This window comes from Gastrolobium bilobum, unplaced genomic scaffold (assembly GCF_033153095.1).
Source record: "Gastrolobium bilobum isolate Gb01-03AN ecotype WA unplaced genomic scaffold, APGP_CSIRO_Gbil_v1 utg12463, whole genome shotgun sequence".
NCBI classification, from domain to species: Eukaryota; Viridiplantae; Streptophyta; class Magnoliopsida; order Fabales; family Fabaceae; genus Gastrolobium; species Gastrolobium bilobum.
The window spans coordinates 637834-661087 of NW_026898920.1; the positions used below are offsets into that span (position 1 = coordinate 637834).

Below are 23254 nucleotides of genomic sequence, written 5' to 3' on the forward strand. Positions count from 1 at the left end.
CTCCTAGCCAGACAAACCAGCCACACCCCTACTCCAGCCAACCGATCCATCTCCAAACCAAGATAATATCAGAGGGTATTTTCGGTTGATTTAAAATTGCCTTTTGCAATTTAGACGGCTTTCCACCAAAAAACCACGTCCGAGTTCTCTTTCTAAACAGTGCCAATTCCCTGCTTTCATCGACCAAATGGGAAATGCCATGCAAATGGAATAGATGGGCATCGTTGCCAAATCCGTCTACCAAACAGAGACAAAGTGGATGCCCAAGTTCATTTGCATGGGGAAATTATAGGAACTCCTCAACCAAACAGCACCTTATAGGAATATGCAAAAGAACCAAAATAACTTAACTTCATTGCACTTAAAAAAATTAATTTTTAAAAATTAGTTAATGAAGTGATGTTTGAAAACCAGTTTAAGAAACCAAATTGTTTTTTTTTTTTCTTCTTTTTTTTTTCTTATATATTTATTTATTTAGTTCCTTCTTTTATCTTTATTTCTTTAGTTATTTATTTTTTTTTTCTATCTTATTTTTCTCTTTTTTATTTATTTATTTATTGTCTTTTTTTCTTTTTTTCTCTTATGTTTTTTTATTTTTATTATTAATTATTATTTTTAATTTCTAGTATCATTTATATTTTTTTAATTTTTTTCTCATTCTTTTTATATTTTTTAACTAATTCAAAATTAGTTCTAAACTAAATTAAATTGGTTCTAAAAAATAAACCAATTCAATTTTGAATTGAATTATTTTTTCCAGTTGAGGTTGATAAAGAAAACTGAATTCAACAGTACATATTGGTATTATTTTTTTTGGCTTTAACGTTTTTAAACTGAATGTAGATAAGTTATCTACATTCACTCTCAAAACGACATCGTTTTGAATTGAAAAATTAAAAAATTATAATAAAAAAGACTATTATAACCTTAAAATAAATTATAATTACAAAAATACCTTGATTTTCTCCTCAAAACGACATCATTTTACACTCACTGTAAATAAGTTATCTACGTTAACTATAAGAGCGAATCCTATTTTATTTTTATTTTTTTTGGAGTTACTCAACCCTAATTATCTCTTTGAGACGAGTTGGCTCCCTCCGATATCCTCACGAGCTTCGACTCTTTGAGCCGGCTATAGGACTAATCCGGAGTGCGGGGGAACAGTGATGGCTAAATGTTCAGCCCCCTCTCCAAAAATGCATTCAGCGAGAATCGAACACATATCCAATCCCACTAACTCAGCGCCAAGTTACCAACTGAGCTGCACCAATTGGGTTGAATCCTATTTTTTTTACGCTGGACAGAAAGAACAAGCTAATAAAAGCACAAAGAAATCATTAAAACAATTATATTTACATGTCATTGTATCGCGTATTCACATAGTCAAAAGTAAACAATTATGATGAATAATAATGATTTGAAAAATATAAGAAAAACTATACATGTAAGTATCATTTGTCAAATAACTATTCCCAAGTAATGAAAATCACACATTGTAAACATTAAACCCTTTCTGGTATGTTGATTCCTTTCCAAATCCAATAAGAAAGGCAGATAACAAGCCTGAAGACAAGCTGAAGATTCCATGCCTAGAATTGTGGGAATGTTGAAATTCAGCATTAACAAGTTGTCATTAACCCCTTTAATAGTTTTTTCTTTTCTCTCATCAACCGAATTAGTATAAGGGAATTATATATTAACATTTAAACTACTTGTGTCTTAATTTACACCGATCTAATTAGAAAAGTTATTTAATTTTTTTATAACAACATATTTTTATGTCAAGTAACCCTAATTATTATTTAAATTATTTATTTTCTTTAAATAGATGAATTTTTTTATTTTTTTTATTCATTTTGCGGGCGTTGCATTTCTCGGTTGAGCACTGCCCAATTTTTATTAGACGCGCTGCGAGACGTTTAAAGAAAAGAAAAAACACAAAAAAACAAAGAAACGTTTCGCAGAGCCTCATCATTCATCATTTTGTTGTCTTCCGCACATGGAGCTCCGAAACCAGAAATTGTTCTTAACAAATCCCAACTAATTTTCTGAAGCTTCGTTTTTCACTGAATCACTTCAATACCTACCGAAGATTCATCCCCCTTCACCAGTATTTGTGTTAAAAAAAAAAACTTTTTAAGAAAATCCATTTTTTTCGTGTAAATTTTGCTACAAGATCATCGATCTTCCATTTTTCTTCAATTTGACGGGTTTTTGGAATCTGGGTTCGAAGAAAGTTGTTTTTTTGGGTTCTGGGTATTTGAGTTCTTGGTAAAAGGAAAAAAGATGAGTAACCAGAGGAAGAAGAATTTTCAGATAGAGGCGTTCAAGCACCGGGTCGTCATGGATCCGAAATACGGCGACAAGACCTGGAACATTCTGGAACATGCAATTCATGAGATATACAACCACAACGCTAGTGGTCTCAGTTTCGAAGAGCTTTACAGGTTCTCCTTCGTTCTTTCTCATGATTCCGACCGTGTGTTGTTGCTTGTTGGAAAACTTTGTCTGCTCTGTGTAATTATTTGGCTTGTTTTTGAAGATATATAGGTGTGGTCATAGGATTTGGGGTCTTTGGAATGTTCAAATTGGAGCCTTAAAAAGCATATTCTATCATTTTTGGGGTTCTGGAATTTAGGGTATCCTCAGTGGCTGGTGCACATGCACATGTGGCATGTTTATTGAGTCTGTGATGTTGCTTTTATGATTTTGGGAATCAGCTTCTATGATGTTGCATTTCTTGATTGTTGGACTAGTTCATTACTTACTTGTAACTCATAGCTCATGAGTGCCTTGATTTGTTTCGTATTCTTCACTCTTATGAAATTATGTGCTCTTCTGTAGTCCTAGTAATTATATTCATCCTCTTCTCTCTCTCTCTCTTTGCTAATGTTCGTAGAATTATGCTTTGTGAGAGAATTAGCTGTTATACCGAATAGCGTAACATGATGATTAGCTGAGTTTTCTGTGTTGGATAAGTGGACTCTTATTAGGATATAATGAGGTGTGTGATAAATCTTTTAGAATCTGTCATTATATGTGTTTATGATACATATCCTGTTCATGTTTGACATTGTATCATACATTAAAGAATCCGGTTACTTGCTTGGAGTTATCCCTTTTGGAGCAAGCCATGGGGCTAAATGATGTTAACATGTCTGTGCGTGAAGGCTGTAGACTATAAAAGGAGAAAATAGGGATCTACCAGAATTGAGTAATGTTTTATCCTCCTAACATCCTAATTACTTAAAGAGGACCACTATTTCACACGAAATTATTTTCAACTATTCAACTCCGGATGACTTGGCTTTGGATTCTTATGAATGAAATAGTTTGCTTTTGACTACATTGGATTTTCAACTCCGAATGACATGGCTGATTAATCATACTTTAACTGAAAAGTATGATTATTTAATATATTTGGAATCCTAAAAATATTTGATACTTTCTTCATTGAGTAGTTAGGAGGGTTATTAGCCTGATTAATTTGGAGGATATAGGGTTATTTATCAGAATTTACATCAATTTATGGAACTAATATTTTGTATGTCATGAAATTTGGGAATGTTGAACAAGTTTCAAATTGTATGGTGGTTCCAATTGTAAATGTAGTGAATTGACATAGCAATGTAATAAAAGATCAACATAAGCAAGTAAATAAGGGTAAGACCTAACAAAGGAAACAATCTTGTGGAGCACGTAAGTATTGTCAGTTCTTAGTTCTTAAATGCAATTTAAGTTCTTCTAATGTTATTTTTAAGTGGATAATTAGATAGTAAATGCACAGGTTGTATTTGGACACTAGTTGGAGTTTACGGCCCACTGTCTTTATTATCCTCTCCTCCGTGATTTATTAGTTTATACCAGTTTTAAAAACCGGCTCAGACTAGCCGGGTCTCGGTGACACGGTGGGTTCCCCGGTCCGAGCGGCCATTTGGATCGGTTATACAGTCAGCTCGGTTTGGACCGGTTGACCCGGTCAAGATTTGGCAACCCGATTTAGACCGGTAGACCCTTTTTTTTTTTTTTTGTTGCGGAGAACTCTTGAATTAAATCATGCTCATATTTTTGGTAAATATGATTAAAAAGTAAGGTGAAAATAAGAAGGTATTTTGGATTAGTGTCGTTCTTTTGTGTAATTTAGTTGCATCTTATAATGATCTCAAGAAGTTAAGTGAGGATAAACACTGATGGTCTCATCTCAATGTTGGACGCTGATAGGACCCCACTAATGATTTGTCATAAGAATTGCCACAGGGAATTATTTAGGAAGGATGAGTCAGCTAATAAAGGAAATATTCTAGAGGTGAGGTTGTTGGAAGGCTCCAATTCTGTTAGAATGGATGAGGTGGCTAAGAGAGAGGATGAGGTGGTTAAAAGGCAGCAGGGAAGTGAGGAGAGGTATCTTTTGGGCCATTTGGAACCTTGGGCACCTTAGGGCGATTTGGGAGAGACTAGGGGCTCTAGAATTATCCTTTACTGATTTCCATACTGTTAGTTAATTTTCAGTTCATTGTAATTTTCTTTCTTCTTGTAATTTGTCTCTGAGTTACTATATCTGTTGTAATTGTCTCTGGAAAAATATATAAAAACCTGATTATTCAGGCCAAGGATCTCTATTACTATCCTTATTTTAGTAATTTGAGTAGAAGGTCCTTAACAAATGGTATCAGAGCTCTAATCTAGGAGCTCTGTGGGCATGGTAGCGACAAGAAGCATGGAAACCAGAATGGAGGTTGTGGAAGAAGGGCTGCGCAGGAACAATGCTCGTCAGGACGAGGTGTGTCGAAGGCTAGAAGCTACTGAGGTGGGAGTGGCTGAGATCATCAGAAGGTTGGATGAGATGGCTGGGAGAAGAAGAAATCTATGAAGAAGGGAAGTTCTCAGGTTCTATGGAGAAGATGATGATGATGCTTGGGGATGGCTAATTTACATGGAACAATATTTCCAGAAAGAAAGAACTCATGAAGATGACAAGTTGGCAGTGGCTTTGAGGGGGCTTAGAGGATCTGCACGGAGGTGGTATAACTGTTGGTGTTGGCTCAATCCTAACACAAATTGGTGGGATTTTACTAAGGCGTTCATACACAAATACTTACCTGAGATATGCTTGGAAGATAATGCAGAAGCATAATGTTTGAATAAAAAAACAAAGATGAAAACAAGCTTTGCAAGAGAGGAGAACCGATCAATTGTTCAAATAGAAAAATCAAAACAGGGAAATGACAAGCACGATCCTGAGGTGAAGGTCATGCCAGCCAAATCAAAATATGTTCCTACAGAGGTTTCGATGCGGTCAACAAAGAAGAAATTAGAGAGGAAAAACAATGGAGTTCAGATCGAGATCTTGTCGCAGTCTGAAGAGATGGAAGAGAAGCACGTTATGAAGTTGCAGGAGAAAGTGTGGCTTAAGCTCATGAACGTGAAGGAGACTCCATAAAAGGTCGTTGCATTGCCAAAGCCACCGGCGGTAGTGGTCCAACTGCCTCCATTACCCAAGCCACCGGACTTGAAATTGTCCGAGAAGGATGAAAACAGATTGCAGGGAAACCATGAGAGGTATAGACTGCTGCAAACAGGGGGGAAAGGAGGAAAGGAACATTCTAAGTCAAAATTAGTGAAATTGGGCCAATGTGTTGGCCTTTGGGGTAAGGCCCAAAACACTCAATATATCCAAGTCCAAATTGATATTTTTTCTGTTATAACATTTTTGTCTAGTGAATCCATAATTGGGTCTGAGCTAAGTGGGCCCAAGAAGCCAAAAACCAATGACTTGCAGCAGCACTTGAATGATGGGTATTTCCAATCCCAACCCAATGATCCCTTTATTTGTGTTGGGTGTGAATGGGAATTTAAGCCCATATTTTTATCTCAAATCATTAAACCTAGAACAACATATTCTGATCCAACAATTGAGAATTACCCTTTCTCTATCATCAACTTCTGGGACGACCTGTTTGATTTCAAGCATTTATCTTCGACGTCGCTCTTCAATGGCTGCTTGAGGTTATGTTCGAAGCGACTTTGGTATAGACAAGCGGGGAGGACTCAAGCAAAGCGGGAATGGATGTTGGATGGTATTTTGTGTCACTGTTCACAAGAGTATGTGACGATGGATGAAGCAAGGTAGCAGTTCCTGTATATATTGTGCCATGTCTTAATGGTGGAAGAAGACGATGATGGTGAGGAGACAAGGAACGAAGGACCTTTGAGTGAAGACAACAAAGCGAAGGCGGATAAAACCGATGGAGATAACGTAAGAAGCTTGATTCGAGGTTTGCCATGGAGAGACGGTACTTTTGATTTCCTAAAAATTTCTATTTTTTTTAAAATCCTAGAAGCTAATGGGTCTCTCCTCAAGAATGAAATTCCTATTGCAATTAATGTTGTTTTTGCGGTAAAAGACGCTGACTGGGTTTTTAAGAGTAGAACAACCGTTGTTGTTGGTACAACTTTCCTTGGGCAATTCCGATTGGACACTAATAGGCCCATTAAATTTTTGAGCGATATGGCCCATGGAAAATTGGAGGTTGGTTGTGCAACTGAAAAGGAAGCTGGAGTTTGTGTTACTGCGTTAACATCCAAAGCATGGTCATTGGAAACGGAGGAGAAACTAGATTATGTTGTTGGTATACATGGCAACTTCTTGTTATTGACAATAACAACAGCTTTTAATAATGAAGTTAAATCTTGGAATGCTGTTATTTGGTGTTCTGTACTTCAAAATAATTGTCAAACTGCCTTGCAATATACTCTTGTCGAGCCTTGGGTAAGGTGAGTGGTCTTAAGACGTGAAGCACACATTGGGTTTTGTGGAGAAGCAGAATCCAGGAGATCATTTAAGGATTGGTGGTTTCAGAGGCAAAAGGTGCAAGCTATGAAACAAAGCATCGTATTAGGACAATGGCAATTTTTTACTGTCAATGAAGAGTTGAGAGAAACATAAGAGTCTCATCATGGAGAAGCAATGATAAAGGTTATTATCTTGGCTCAAATCATATCTGACTTGGGGGAAGGCCCAATATTGAAAATGTATTTCTTTTATGCTGCTGTAAACATAATTGCAGAAGTTTATTTTACTAGGAAAGATGATGGAACCACTGCAAAAGGACAATGGGATTCCCGTGGAAATCATAAAAGGTTTTGCATGTTTAATGATGATATATGTGGCATTGCTGGTGTTGCACTGGCTGGAGTATTTGAAGATGAGCAATGGGATCCGGGTGGAAGTTATCATGCTTCAAGTATGTATAGATCTGTACAATTCAAGAAATGGGATCCCTGTGGAAGGCTCTTGAAGGCTAAACCTCACCTTGAGGGCAAGGTGAATGTTTAGGGGGGGAGTATTGATAGGACCCCACTAATGATTTGTCATAAGAATTGCCACAGGGAATTATTTAGGAAGGATGAGTCAGCTAATAAAGGAAATATTCTAGAGGTGAGGTTGTTGGAAGGCTCCAATTCTGTTAGAATGGATGAGGTGGCAAAGAGAGAGGATGAGGTGGTTAAAAGGCAGCAGGGAAGTGAGGAGAGGTATCTTTTGGGCCATTTGGAACCTTGGGCACCTTAGGGTGATTTGGGAGAGACTAGGGGCTCTAGAATTATCCTTTACTGATTTCCTTACTGTTAGTTAATTTCCAGTTCATTGTAATTTTCTATCTTCTTGTAATTTGTCTCTGAATTACTATATCTGTTGTAATTGTCTCTGGAAAAATATATAAAAACCTGATTATTCAGGCCAAGGATCTCTATTACTATCCTTATTTTAGTAATCTGAGTAGAAGGTCCTTATTAGGACACTTTCTCCTTAGTGTATATTTCATGTCTACCATTTGTTATCATAATTTAGTTTATCTATGTTATGTCAAGGCACAAAAGATGCATTTAGCTTGCATTGCAATTTTAATCCAATGTTAGGATATGGTCTAAAGCTAGAAGCCTAGGAGTATATGATATTTGCTATATTTGAGAACCAATTTATTTTTTGAAGCTCATTGATAGTTTTTTATGTGAATTTTTAATATAAGTAATACATTTATATTTTTTTAATATGTGAACAGTAAATCCGGTTGAACCAATGACCCAGTAACTCGACAGAGTCGATGACCGGTCCGAATTTTAAAATACTGATTTATACATTCTGAACTAATGAATTAGTTTGGCATATAAAATGAATTTGTTATGTGAATTTTCCTATGGATATGTTCACATCTAAAGGATGTGGTGTTTTATTTATTTTTTTCCTTTCCATGAGGGACAATGGATTTCACGTTTCTAATATTTTTCACCTTGGTTTTTGTGTGGAGATAGAAATGCATACAATATGGTTCTTCACAAATTTGGTGAGAAGCTGTACTCAGGGCTGGTTGCCACCATGACTGCACATCTCAAAGAGATAGCTGGATCTATTGAAGCCACTCAAGGAGATTCCTTTCTGGAAGAAATGAACAGGAAATGGAATGATCATAATAAGGCATTACAAATGATTAGAGATATTCTGATGTACATGGATAGGACTTACATCCCAAATGCCCAGAAGACCCCTGTTCATGAACTTGGCCTGAACCTGTGGAGAGAAAATGTTATTTATTCAAACCAGATAAGGACTCGACTGTTGAATACGCTTTTGGAATTAGTACGCAGCGAACGCGCTGGTGAAGTTATTAATAGAGGACTTATTAGAAATATTACAAAGATGCTAATGGATTTAGGTCCTTCTGTTTATGGGCAAGAATTCGAGACTCATTTTCTTCAAGTTTCAGCTGAGTTCTACAGGATGGAATCCCAGAAGTTTATTGAGTGTTGTGATTGTGGGGATTATCTCAAGAAAGCTGAGAGACGACTGAATGAGGAAATGGATAGAGTGAGCCATTACTTGGATCCCAAGACTGAAAAGAAGATTACTAATGTGGTGGAGAAGGAAATGTTTGAAAACCACATGCTTAGATTAATCCATATGGAGAATTCTGGGTTAGTAAACATGCTTTGTGATGATAAATATGAAGATTTGGGTAGGATGTATAACTTGTTCCGCCGTGTTAATGATGGTCTCTCAAGAATACGTGAAGTGATGACTTCACACATCAGAGAGTCGGGTAAACAGCTTGTTACTGATCCAGAAAGGTTGAAGGATCCTGTTGAGTTTGTACAGAGGCTATTAGATGAGAAAGATAAATATGACAAGATTATAAATCTGGCATTCAACAATGACAAATTGTTCCAGAATGCTTTGAATTCCTCATTTGAATACTTCATTAACTTGAATCCACGTTCTCCAGAGTTCATTTCACTATTTGTAGATGATAAGCTTCGAAAAGGTCTGAAGGGAGTTAGTGAGGATGATGTAGAGATTACTCTTGACAAGGTGATGATGCTATTCCGGTACTTGCAAGAAAAAGATGTGTTTGAGAAGTATTACAAACAGCATCTGGCAAAGCGGCTTTTGTCTGGAAAAACTGTTTCTGATGATGCAGAGAGAAGTCTCATAGTTAAGCTCAAGACAGAATGCGGTTACCAATTTACCTCTAAATTAGAGGGCATGTTTACAGACATGAAAACCTCTCTAGACACAATGCAGGGCTTTTATGCCAGCCACCCTGAGTTAGGGGATGGTCCTACACTTACTGTGCAGGTTCTGACAACAGGATCTTGGCCAACTCAATCTAGTGTTACTTGCCACCTTCCGGCTGAAATGTCTGCACTTTGTGAGAAGTTTCGATCATATTACCTTGGCACCCATACTGGCAGGAGATTGTCCTGGCAAACTAATATGGGCACAGCAGACTTAAAAGCTACCTTCGGGAAAGGTCAGAAACATGAGTTAAATGTCTCCACTTACCAAATGTGTGTCCTTATGCTGTTTAATAATGCTGATAGGCTAAGCTACAAGGAGATTGAGCAAGCAACTGAGATTCCGGCTTCAGATCTGAAAAGGTGCCTGCAATCATTGGCTTTAGTCAAGGGAAGAAATGTCCTTAGGAAAGAGCCTATGAGCAAAGATGTTGGTGAAGATGATACATTCTTTGTTAATGACAAGTTCAGTAGCAAACTATACAAGGTAAAAATAGGAACTGTAGTTGCACAAAAGGAATCAGAACCTGAGAAACAGGAAACTCGACAGAGAGTGGAGGAGGACAGGAAGCCCCAGATTGAGGCAGCGATAGTGAGGATCATGAAATCAAGGAAGCAACTTGATCATAACAATCTTATAGCCGAGGTCACAAAGCAGTTGCAGTCGCGATTCCTCGCAAATCCAACGGAGGTAAAGAAACGGATTGAGTCTCTCATTGAGCGTGAATTTTTGGAGAGAGACGATAGTGACAGAAAATTGTATCGATATCTTGCCTAGAATTTGTAAGCTTGTTTGTTTCATATAAGTTAACAGTGATACAAATATTGTGTCTTGTGAACAAGGTGCACAATGACCTTGTAACAGATCCATTGATTCTTAATGCATATCAAATTGTTCTTCCTATTGGTCTTGCTATTTTATCTTATTATGTGCATCACCTAATATACTAATGTCTTTGCCTCCACTGCACTCCTTTACATTTATGTGGGAGATCAATGTGTGGAAGTTTTAACATAGGTTATCCCGACAATGTTGTTCTTTATGGCTAGAAGGTTTCACTGAAAATCTCATTTTTCAAATAAAACGTGTTGCGCTTCTATAATCTTTTTATATTTGATGACTAGCTTTAGTCAATTGAATGTCATGATTAATGTTATTTTTAATTACGTGTAAGCCATCAGCTAGATGATTAGATGAATCTCTTATGAAATTACTTGAGTCCGGTAGCAAAGATTTTTTGTATAATTGTCAAGGAGAAATTTTATGGTATTCTTAGAGTTAATATTCTCAAAGGCCGAGATTTGATTAAAAGTTTATTAAATGATCTGTTAAATTCAATCCGATCTCTATATAGTTATGCAGTCCATGTATTATATTTTTATCAGATTAAGTGTATTATTCATACATTAAAATTTCTCGTTGTCAAGGGAGTTTCTTCATTTTATTCTGACCCCCTCATAAGAAGATAAAAAGAACTTGAATGAATGCTGTGTTTGAGGCATGGATGACAGGTTTTCCTTTATCATCTTCATTGTTCTGACCAATTCACAGCGTGTGATGGAATAATTCAGCTATCTTGGTAACCAATGATATATTGCACATAACAGACTCTTAGTTATTGTTTTCACTTTTCACCTCGTACATATAGTAGTGAGCACAAAAAAATCCTATTTTATTCCTTTCTATATGTTGCTATTCTCTTTAGATTGCATTCATATGTATCCTTTCAATTTGTAAGCTGATAAAAAGTACTGCCTCTACCTCTAGATGATTACAAACGAAAAAGATGTTTATACAGACATCTTAGGTCACAAACCTCACTCACCAAAATAAAGAGGGCCATGGTGGTGTGTGAAAAATGGGAAAAGCGAAAGAGAAAGAAAAATAATTGGTGAAGACGAGTGTTTGTGAAGCAATGTGATGAACTTTATTTGTGTAAATAATAAAATCATTTTACAAATTTATTTTTTTTGGAAATTTCTCGGACTACAAATTGGTATCATCAAAAGATTCAAAATATACGGGAAAGTCTCTACTATATATATACATGGGAAAGTAACAAGTTTCCTTCAAACCAATCATGCATGCAGGTTGGTAAAATGAAATTTCTCTAACACTGCGATCTGGTGGAATGCTGCATTATACAGAGACATTTGAATATGTCGGATAAAAGACACTTCGATAGACAATTTGAAGAGGTGCTGGATATGTTCAGCTACTCATGCGTTTTTTTTAGAAGTCTCGAAAAACATGGTTTTGAAATATATGTTATAAAAAGAAAAATATAGGACATTATACCTATCTTTTTTTCCATCCCTATTCTACAATTCATATCACCGTTAGATTATAATTTTAATTACTTTTATCATTTTCCTCTTTTAAGATTCTGATATAACAGTATTAGAAATAAATAAAATAGACATAAAACAAAATGAGGTAGGATATTATAACTTTCATCATCAATTTCACTGTTAGATCTATTATATTAATCCAACGGTTATATTTATTTTTATCTTTGTATGGTTATGATTTCATATATTTAATACTATATTTATTGTATGGTTATGATTGTCCAAATTTATTGTGAAAGCATTAAATATTAAAAATCATAATCATACAAAAATAAAAATAAATATAATCATTGAATGAATAGAATCAATCTAATAGTATAATTGATTGATAGTAATATTAATAATAATTTTAATTGATTGTTACAATATCCTACCTCGACATAATATCCTATCCGGAAAAAAATTACGCAGGAGTTGCTTTATTTTATATTTAATATTTAGGTGAAAATCAGAAACACGTATCCTTTTCTAAGTACACCTTTTATATGGATGGAATGCTTACAGCCATTGACGATAGATGTTCAGTACATCTGAGAATTTTCCACGTGACAGGTAAAGCAAAGGATTGAATAAGATTGGTAATGAACTTGTCCACAGAGGACGAGTCTAGAGTAATAGTAGAATTATTCCATTCCAACTGAAAAACCATGTATTTAAATCCGGAAAATAGTCTCCTTGAATATATACAAATGGTATAAAAATTGTCCTCCTCCCACCTTCATTGTCGAGATTTAATGGAGTGGTGATTGGTAATGAACTTGTCCCCTACTCTTTCTAGAATGGAAATAGAAAAATATATTTGGGAAGCAGAAATTGGTTGCCCTTTGTTACGGACATCATCATTTTGGTTACAACATATTACTTCCCAAAACTCAAGCAGAAACCAAGTTCATCACATCAATGTTTGTGCAACATGCATAAAAAATTCGAGATGATAATATTACTCATCCACCCAGTTAAGTGCTAGATATTAGTATGACATATCAGAGCTACAAATCAAATTTAGAGCAACCACAAAAATGATGCAAACGAATAAAAGAACTTTAGGGATTGCCTATGGACCCACGCTCATAAGTAGATTTATGCCTCTGAATTGAGGATGCGGATTTGTATCTCGGAGAATGTCTTCACATCACTACCCCATAACCTGCTTTGACAGATCATTCTAAAACATTTATTACGATATAAATATCAATTTAAAATCCAGCAAAAAAGAATTACATGAAAAGATCAGCCACAGAAACATTTCTGTCAATATAAACAAGCAATAATCACTTCAGACAAGAAAGCTCTTACCAGCAATCTATCCCAATAGCATTGGCCCCCAATTTATCCGCCTTTTGATCATCTCCAATGTGTAAGGCTTTGCTAGCCTCTACATTTACTTGATCTAGGAAACAGAAAACATTGGCATCGACACTCAATAAGAAAGCATTATTACCGCAACATAGGTTAGCATGACAGCAAATAATGATATTTTTTTCCTCAAATTCCACTAGAAAAACATAGTTTGCTGCATTCTTGTAGAAATGATATTTTCTAATCTTTTGTTTTCAGCTGAACGAGATGAAAAGATATTAAAGTCATATCTAAAAACAACAAATGAAATGCGGAACCAGAAGGCTATTTGTATCCATCTATAAAGGAAATAGATTTCAAACAAAGAAAACTTAGTGTTGGAACGAAAAGGTGCAGGAGACAATTAAAAAGAAAAAAGACTGCTTTAGATATTTGCATAAATGTCCTGGTGAGGAAAACTTGCAAAAGTTTAGATTAGTTAGAAAAAATGCTAAGAAAGCAGTGCGAGAGGTTAGAGATAAAGTTATCTCCAATTTGTACAAAAAACTTGGAGTAAAGAAGGTGAAAAAGATATCTATAGACTTGTAATTTGTAAAGATAAACGATAAGAACAATAAAGACTTGACTCAGGTTAGACGCATTAAGGATGAAAATCAAAAACTTTGGCAAGAGATAAAGAAGTCAAAGAAAGGTGGATGAACTATTTTAGCAAGATTTTTAATGGGGATAGCGACAAAAGTGAGATGAATTTAGAGGATACTTATGATGATCTAAACATAAAATTTGTGTGTAGAATTAAAGTGCATGAGGTTAAGGAGATATTAAGGAAGATGAAGACTAGTAAAACTCTAGGACTTGATGGTTTCCTTATCGAAGTGTGGAGATGTCTAGGAGATGAGGCAATAAATTGATTGACAAATCTTTTTAATAAGATTCTCAAAACTCATAAGATGCCTAATGTATAGAGAAAAAGTATATTTGTGCCTATTTACAAAAACAAAGGAGATGGCCACTAACTATAGAGGCATTAAGCTTAAGAACCATATTATGAAGTTGTATGAGAGAGTTATTGAACATCACTTAAGAATAAAGACCAAGGTCTCTGTAAATCAATTCGAATTTATGCTAGAAAGATGTATCATAGAGGTTATTTTCTTGATACGACAATTGATGGAAAAATATCAAGAAAAGAAGAAGAACCGACATTATGGTGTTTATTGATCTTGAGAAGGCATATTATAAGATTCCAAGAAAGGTTCAATGCAAAGGTTCTTGAGAAGAAAAAAGTATCATCAAAATATATAGAGGCAATCAAGGATATGATTTATGGTGCTACTAAATGTATGAAGATTTGTAATGGAACATAAGGTTATTTTCCTATCACGGTAGGTGTACACCAAGTCTTTGCATTAAGTGCTTATCTTTTTGCTCTAGTTATGGATAGACTAACAAAAGATATCCAAGAGGAAGTGCCATGATATATGTTATTTGCAGATGATATTGTGTTTATTGATAAGATCAAGGCTGGTTTTAATAAAAAACTAGAATTATAGAAAAGCACGTAGGAGTCTAAGATTTACCCTAAATCGAAGTGAGACTGAGTATATGAAGTATGAGTTCGCTCCAACAACGGTTGGATACCAAGATTTCATGCAATTGCTTGGATAACAGATACTTAAGAAAGATGCTTTTATATATTTAGGATCTATTTTGTAAAATGGTTGAGAGATTGATAGGAATGTGATGGGCCTTCAATAAAGTAACCAAGCCCATTAATTAAGAATTAGTATATATAGAGATGTTTAGGGTGGGGTTTGATTATGCATGTATTGAGAATTGGTTAGTAGGAATTTGAGAGACTTCTAGGGAACTCTTGAGCCTAGGTGTTTGGTTTGAGGGGGAGTTGAGGCTTTCTTGGGGTTTATTTTCTGCATTTAATATTGTATTAGTTTATGTAAAAAGAGGCTATGCCTCCATTGTTAATGAATTCAGTCTTGTATTTCTTTGGGTTCCATCAATTTGGTATCAGAGCACTTCCGATCTAGGGGTGTTCTTGATCCAGATCTGAAGAAAAAAAAAAAAAAAAAATGAAGTTCAGATTTACTGCTGTTCCAAAATTCTTTGGAGAAGGAGATGATGCTTGGGGATGGCTGATCGATTTGGAACAATATTTTCAGATCGAAGGAATCAATGAAGATCAAAAATATAGGGAAGCAGTGAGAGGGCTAAGAGGGCGTGCGTTCTACTGGTATCAAGGTTGGAAGTGGTTGAATCTTACCGCAAACTTGAAGAAGTTTGAGAAGGCGTTCATAGAGAAATATCTACCTGAAATTATATTGGTAGATAGCGTAGAAACAGGAGACATAGAAGACAAAACAGATCCCAAAATAGAAGATGTTGATGTTGCAGAAAAGGAAGCAAATCGAAAATCAGAAGAAGACGATGCCGCCAAAGTTGAAAACGCAGAAGAGCGACACGAAGGTGAAGAACCAGATCGTAAATCAGAAAAACCAATCATCAACAAAGAAGATAAGGAAACAGTGACCTACAAAAAAAAGGTAGAGGCTAATGAAGAACAACAACAACAAGACGATGCAGAAGAAGAAAAATATGGACTGAGAATCGAAGAAGCAGAGAAAAAAGAAAAAAAAAATTGAAGAAGAAGAAAGAGTAGTGAGCGAAGAAGATGACGCAGAAGGGGAAGATGAAGAAGATTCCGATGAGGAGACGACGCATGCAGTTCTTCTAACAGACTCGAAGGAAGACACTCGTGCAGAGGTTAGTCTTCATTTTTCCTTTGAATTTGGACGGACGATGACCCTTGTGCAGAGATTAGACGAAAGGGAGATGGTGAAGGAACGGGTCGGGTTTGTAGATGGACGGGCCAATAATGGGTCAGATTATGGAAGGGCAAGTTACACCAGAACATCCCTATCCAATCAGGCCTTTAGTAACATTGAAGGGCGGCCCAATGTTGGGAATAATGAGGTCAGAGATGGGCAAGGTAATGGGCCTGAATCAGGAATATTTAAGAGGGTTGCACTCACGGCCCATTCAAATAAATCAAACTATGAAGGAATGGGGAGAGGGGGTGCTGGTTTGCAATTTGGGCCAAATATTTATCACTGTGAGCCCAATTCTAAGGGTAACACCCAAATTAATGAGGTTCGGCAGCTACCCAAGGTGATTGGGGAAAGCCAAGGTTCGTTACAATGGAGTTCAGCGACCAACGACAATGTCCGATGCAGTGGGAGATACCGACGATTAATGGCGGAGGAAGGGGCTGAAGATGAAATCGAAATTGGGGAAGTGAGTAACGTTGTTGAGGACAAGTCCATTCAATGAAGCTTGCTCAGCGTGGTGGGCCATAATTGTTTATTCAAAATCTGGAGAGAGGTTCATGGACGAAGAGGGGTGACCTTGATAGCTGCAGGTGCTGTGCAGATTTTGAAAGCTAGGACAGCAAGTGAGGCAATAGAGGAAGTGTATCAGGGACAAACAGAGGACCCAATCATGTTTCAGACTAAATTCCAGCCAACTCTGGGTTGCACCATGTACAGAAGTGAAACGGATTTGATGGTAATCAATTGGGAATATACTGAAAGTGAGGTTCAAGAAACCAAAACGTTGCAGTTGCTAATTGGTCAATATGCTTCAAGCTTTGGGACCCAGGAGGAATGTATCTCACATTACTTGTACTCTTCCCTCACCTTGAGGACAAGGTGAATTTTAGAGGGGGAGTATTGATGGGCCTTCAATAAAGTAACCAAGCCCATTAATTAAAAATTAGTATATATAGAGATGTTTAGGGTGGGGTTTGATTATGCATGTATTGAGAATTGGTTAGTAGGAATTTGAGATACCTCTAGGGAACTCTTGAGCCTAGGTGTTTGGTTTGAGGGGGAGTTGAGGCTTTCTTGGGGTTTATTTTCTGCATTTAATATTGTATTAGTTTATGTAAAAAGAGGCTATGCCTCCATTGTTAATGAATTCAGTCTTGTATTTCTTTGGGTTCCATCAGAATGTAAACCATAGAATTAAAGCAGGTTGGATGAAATGGCACAGTGCATTAGGGTTTTTGTGTGATCGCTAAATTTCTCTAAGACTAAAAGGAAAGTTTTATAAAACAATAGTAAGGCTTGCAATGTAATACAAATTTAATGTTGGCTAGCATATAGGCATCAATGGGAGTGGCGGAAATAAGGATATTAAAGTGTATGTGTGGTCAGACAAGAATCCATAAGATAAGAAATGAAGATATTCGAAAAATGGTAAGAATAGTATCAGTTGCTGAAAAGATAAGAGAACATATATTGAGATGGTTTGGGGCATATAATGCGTTGCTGAAAAGATGAGAGAACATATATTGAGATGGTTTGGGGCATATAATGCGAAAACCCCAAGATGCTTCTGTGAAAACAAAAGTTTGTTATTAAGAGCTTGACACAGAGAGAAAAAGATCGGCCAACCAACACTTATCTGGGGAAAGAAATAAAGCAAGACTTAATGGAGTGAGAATTAGATTGACGAATGGTGTGTCTTAGGACGGATTGAAAGAAAGTTATTAGCACTGTTAAAGGGTAGACCCTTTTTTTTGTCCTGTGCTCGAGACGAACCCTGTTTAGTCCTTTTTTCCCTATATTTTCCTTCATTTCTTTATTTATCTATTTAATAAGTTTTCTCTCAATTTTATTTATCTATTTTTATTTTTACTATTTACTTTTCTCTTATCTATCTTTATTTTTATTTATTTTTTTGTATTTTTCTTTTTAATTTTCAATTTTTTTATTTTTAATTTTGATTTTATTTATTTATTTTTCCCTCTTCTTTTTCCTCAATCTTTTCTTACTTTTTATTTGGATTCGTCGACCACCGATACATTACTAATTTGGGATGAATGTATTATTGATGTTCCTTCTTACAAGGATCGCCTTGTGGGATAAGCATGGTTGTTGTTGTTGACTTTTTGTAGATTTCTCTTCTGAAAATAAACAAAAGATGGTGTTTGGTTTTGACAATAATTTTTTCCTATAGTATCTCCAACTATCAATCACCCTAAAGGCATTGGAAATTAAAGGGGTGCAAAATGAAACAAAAGAAAATCCTGAAAAAAGTGGTATTTTAATTGACAGCTCAAGGAAAATATGACAAATATATACCATTTATCATTGTTCCACAAGAAAGCAATGAGCTGATTACAAAGAAAGAAAGATGACAACCGCCATAACTGTTCTTTTATTTATGTCGAGGAAAGCAGGAGGGGAGGTGGTAATATAAGAATCATATTTACGGTAAGCAAAAAATATACTATTTAACATATTTTTTGCAGATCATGTCTGCAGGAGACTGACTAATAACCATATATACCTAGTGCAGCTTGAAATATTCTTGGGTCTGGTTTTTCGTATCCAACCTCTGATGATATAATGACAGCATCAAACCTGAGACAAAAACCAGAAAACGATGCATAAAAAACTATGTATAAGATGTATACATCAGACTTTGCGAGATTTATGCAAATTAAGAGGTTCAAGTTCAACAAGCAATCTTAGATGAACATTTCCCCAAAGATGCCAATAGAATGTTCAAAAATGCAATATAGTTAAGTATCAGCATATTGAAGGATTGACTGATGCTCACAGATTTAAAACATTAAGGTCCTTCAATAGCTTCCTTAAGCGGCAGTCGAAATTTGATACAACAGCCATCTTAACTGTGTCACTGCTTGTCATGTTAGCAAGAACAAACTTCCAAGAGTGTAGATAATTAACGGGGTTAACAATGTTAGTTGTTTAGGATAAAAAGAAATATTTAATTTATGTGACCTCCGGCATCCTTGAGAAGAGTAATTGTTTCATAAGCTCCATCTGGAAGAAACCACGCATCACCTTTTGCATAGTACTGACACGGACAATAATTAAAGTTCAGACATAAAAATGAAAACAAATGCCAGCAACTTTTAAAACACTCTCCTGGCAATTTATTTTTCCTTGGCAAGTAAGCAATAACATCTAGAAATTACAAGATGAACATTCTGGAACCAACAAGAAGAAAGATCAGAAACTGCATTTGTTAAAACCAATAGATCATATTACGTTCATGTTTCAAAGGAGCTCATGAAAAGCAGAGAGAAATTACAATTTTCTTTAAATCCTTTTAATAGGTATAGATTGACTTTTTCAAAAAGATCAAAGCATTCTACAATAAATTAGTTTTGGTTGATAGAATCGTCATAAATTGGAAATGAGGGAATGACAAAATGCAACAGATTAACAGTTTTGCAGAGAAGGGGTACCTCATAAACTTCCTCAAAATAATCTTCATCTCTACAACCAGTGGCTTCAGAAACTACAAGTTTCCAAAATGGCCTCCCATCTCCCTGTAGTGAATACAACTTAAAGAGTGTATATTACTGCCATAATAAATGCCATTTGCCCATTAAATGCCTTTCTGTTTACATTTCTTGTTGAAAGAAATTAATATGCAGTTGGGTTTCATGTATAAAACATGTAAATACATGGAAAAACCACAGTGACATCAATATCCGGGAATGGCTATAACAAAAAAGTTGTCTTCAAAATGACATAGAAGTTGAGCAAATATGTCAATTTGCATATCATGATAGTTAAAGTTCCTTTGCAGTGGTTTTGGTGAAACCGTGAAAGCATTAATTTTCTAGTCAAAACTACTATAATCCTACATGCATGTGAATTTTTTCTAATACAACAAAAAGATAATGACAATAAGCCCAATATGTTATGTATGAAATCTCTACAACTTTCTGTACATACAACATGTTCCTCTTTTCCCTTGTAGACAACAGCAAGCTTACGGGTACAGTTGATAACCATCATTATACAATATATCAATGACAAAGAGTGATTGCAAACAATGGTATTAAAAAAAAAGGTCATCGGAAGAGAACAAGCTTAGAATGAAGAAGGTCATCCGAATATACTGGGCAATCATGCAAAATATTACAAGAAAAATTATCAAAGGTAGAGCATAGACCTGGTAACGTAGCTTTTCAGGCCATTGAGCAGCGAATGCTCTCTTAAATCCTTGCTTTATCTCAGCAGGATTGACAGTCAAACCTGAAGATAGACATAGTAAACACTTCTATCAGGAATCCAAAAGGCTAAATATTTTATTAACATCAACATCAATATCAACATCAACTTTAACCCAAGTTAATTGGGGTCGGTGGTAGATGAACCCAATGATAAATAAAAGGAGATTAAAAAAAAAAAAATACAAAAATAAATAAATAAATACAAAAATAAAAATAAAAAATTGGGGAAGGGGGAAATAAGATAAAAGACAAGAAGGGGAAAAGAAGGAGAGGGGGGATTGAAGAGAAAAAGGACTAAAAAGGGACTATCTGGAAGATAGGAATAACAACGGGTTTAATCTTTCACCCTGCTTATAGCTTTTCTCCACTCCGTTTTAAGACACATCGTCCGCCAATCTATATCCCACTCCATTAAGTCTTGTTTAACTACCTTTTCCCAAATAAGTTTCGGTCTACCTCTACCTCTCTTTATGTCGAGCTCTTGGTAACAAACTTTTGTTCTTACAGGAGCATCTAGGGGCCGTCTCATTACATGCCCAAACCACCTCAATCTATGTTCCCTCATCTTTTCAGTTATCGGTACTACTTCTACCTTTCTTCGAATATCTTCATTTCTTATTTTATCCATCCTCGTATAATCACACATCCATCTTAACATCCTCATTTCTGCTAGTCCAATTTTATGCTCGTATTGCCTATACGCTGGCCAACATTCAGCTCCATATAAAATTGCAGGCTTTACTGCTGCCGTATAGAATTTTCCTTTAGTTTAAGGAGAATTTTGTGGTCACACAAAAATCTAGATGCACTCTGCTATTTCATCCATCCTACTCTAATTTACATCCTCATCAATCTCACCACCTTTTTGCAAAATTGATCCCAGATATCTAAAAGCATCTTTCTTGGGAGCCTCTTGACCAAGTAGATGCACGGGGTATTGATCTTCATCTCTTACCAGAAAAAACTCACACTTCATATATTCAGTCTTGCTCCGCCATTTTATTAATAGAAGGAAAATGTTGACAATATTAATAGAGAGACTTGAAATGTTCACACCAAAAATTAACTAGTAAGAGTAATATATTTTTGGAGCAATCACCTATTTTGATCATTAAAAAATAGAAGTGTCACTCCAATAGTAATTACATCAAAATGGACCCTGAATATCAAATTTTGAGATGCCAAAAAATTCAATTGTTAAAGCCTAGAACTTTGGAATTTTGATTTTGGTCCAAAATTGAAGTGTAAGAGCCATAAATGAAGAAACTAAGTAACTAACCATATTTGGCTCCAATAGCGGCATAAGTCTCCTCAACTGGCTTTGCCAATTGCAAAAGGGTGCCTCCAGCATCCAACAACAATGCATCATATGCCTTCCCACAATAACTAGATCCACCTGTTCATTGATCACAGACACTTCAATTCACCATCACCCAAAAATGATAATAATAATAAACCAACTCATTTTGAATTCATTAAGGACAATTAGGGAGGTAAATGGATCAGTCAACCTAATAGAAGCCTATGGCTCGGTCTACTACATATAATCAAATAAAACAAGTGATGCATTTTCTTTTATATACCGAGCCTATAAACGTACAGACTGGCCTATATCATATTATTTGTTATAAATAAATGATCATTTTAATGATTTTAAATAATAACATATTATTATTTTAATTAATTTTTTAATTATTCTAATAGGCTTAAACAAGCCAATGCTTTTGTTTTTTTAAATATAGATTATTTCATACTTATAATTTAAAATTAATAGACGAGATCAGTATTAAAGTATTTTTCACAATTATGACGTTTTTAAGGCAAAGCCTAGAACAGTCAGCCTATTTACACCACCAGGAACAATCAATATACGTAACAACTGTGCCGAAAAGGAAAAGGAAATAGGGAATCACAGAAACGCGCGGACCTTTGTCAATCGTCGTTGAAGAGAATCGAAGTGAAGTGCGAAGCTTGGAATTGAGGGGTTTGGGTTTGGGTTTGAGAGCTCTGAACAGAGTGTTCCCGTGAGAGCCTCTCATCGTCATCAGGTTAGCGCCCATCGCCTCGTTTTCCCCTCAATCAATCACTTCACCAGTTTTGCATATTTGTCCTCCTCCTACCATTACCAAATTCATCATTATGAATAATGTAATATACAATTTTTTATTTTCATCCTATGTTTATGTACATCTTACTAGTTACTACATACAGGCATTCGTTGATTCTTATTTATTTATTGGGCTTTATTTTTATTATGTTACCTAATATAAAATTATCTTTCTACACACATAAATTTTATATGGGACCCACTTTAAACTTTTTCTCTTCTTTCTATTCTCTCTCCTCTCACATCCTTTTGTGAGAGTAGGAAATTTGTTGTTATGTTATGTTACGTAACAAAAACATTTCCCTTATTTATTTATACAAATTTATTGGATTAGTAACGAGAAAATGGTATATCTAGAAATATTTTATTTACAAACTATATTTTTTTTTTGTATTACATGGGAATTGAACACACACCACTATACTACAAACACCTAACACACCCCACACCACTAGGCTAATCCTAGTGGATATTTACAAACTATATTATGTCTTATCGATAAGATAAATATTATTAAATAGAGGCATAAATAAATTTGACTAGAGCTTAAATAACTTAAATTTGTGTAAAATATTTTAGAATTGACCTAATCTGTTAGTCTTATATAAGTTCAAATTATAAGTTTGGTATCATCTATATTTAAAAAATAAATGCCTAGATATGTTCGTCTGTTTAAACTTATTAAATATTCAATAATTAAAAAACAATTAAAATAATATTATTTTATTATTTAATAATAATTTTATTTATTTGATTTAAAAAAAATAATATGATATAAGCTGACTTGTAGATTTATAGGTCCGGCATGTAAAAGTAAGTCTATAGCTTGTTTTCTAAATAGACTTTTTTAA

At 35.2% G+C, this 23254-nt stretch overlaps 2 protein-coding genes across 3 annotated transcripts; one reads left to right on the forward strand and one right to left on the reverse strand.

Annotated features, from left to right (window-relative positions):
- Nucleotides 1-1959: 1959 nt before the first annotated feature.
- LOC133285547 (cullin-3A-like) lies at nt 1960-10451 on the forward strand. The gene is made up of 2 exons (XM_061482791.1): nt 1960-2450; nt 8314-10451. The coding sequence occupies exons 1-2, from the start codon at nt 2290-2292 to the stop codon at nt 10349-10351; spliced, it is 2199 nt and encodes a 732-aa protein (XP_061338775.1). The 5' UTR covers nt 1960-2289; the 3' UTR covers nt 10352-10451.
- Nucleotides 10452-12621: 2170 nt separating this feature from the next.
- LOC133285576 (uncharacterized) lies at nt 12622-22427 on the reverse strand. Of its 2 annotated transcripts, none has more exons than XM_061482829.1 (9): nt 22224-22427; nt 21576-21692; nt 20236-20318; nt 19520-19603; nt 19050-19125; nt 18865-18937; nt 18592-18665; nt 13222-13315; nt 12622-13090 (listed from the first exon to the last, which is right to left on the reverse strand). In XM_061482829.1, coding segments are annotated over exons 1-9 (735 nt in total). In that variant the 5' UTR covers nt 22357-22427; the 3' UTR covers nt 12622-13089. The 2 variants fall into 2 exon arrangements, with proteins under 2 accessions (XP_061338813.1, XP_061338812.1); XM_061482828.1 differs by having other exon boundaries at nt 12625-13072.
- Between the last annotated feature and the right edge of the window lie 827 nt (nt 22428-23254).

Excerpts from the sequence above, each read along its gene's own strand:
- LOC133285547 (XM_061482791.1), top strand. The coding sequence starts at position 2,290 with ATGAGTAACCAGAGGAAGAAGAATTTTCAGATAGAGGCGTTCAAGCAC. Across the intron at positions 2,451-8,313 it reads AGTTTCGAAGAGCTTTACAG|AAATGCATACAATATGGTTC; the intron begins GTTCTCCTTCGT and ends GTGTGGAGATAG.
- LOC133285576 (XM_061482828.1), bottom strand. The coding sequence starts at position 22,356 with ATGGGCGCTAACCTGATGACGATGAGAGGCTCTCACGGGAACACTCTG. Across the intron at positions 18,938-19,049 it reads TCTTCTCAAGGATGCCGGAG|TTAAGATGGCTGTTGTATCA; the intron begins GTCACATAAATT and ends GCAGTGACACAG. Across the intron at positions 18,666-18,864 it reads GACCTTAATGTTTTAAATCT|GTTTGATGCTGTCATTATAT; the intron begins GTGAGCATCAGT and ends TTTTTGTCTCAG.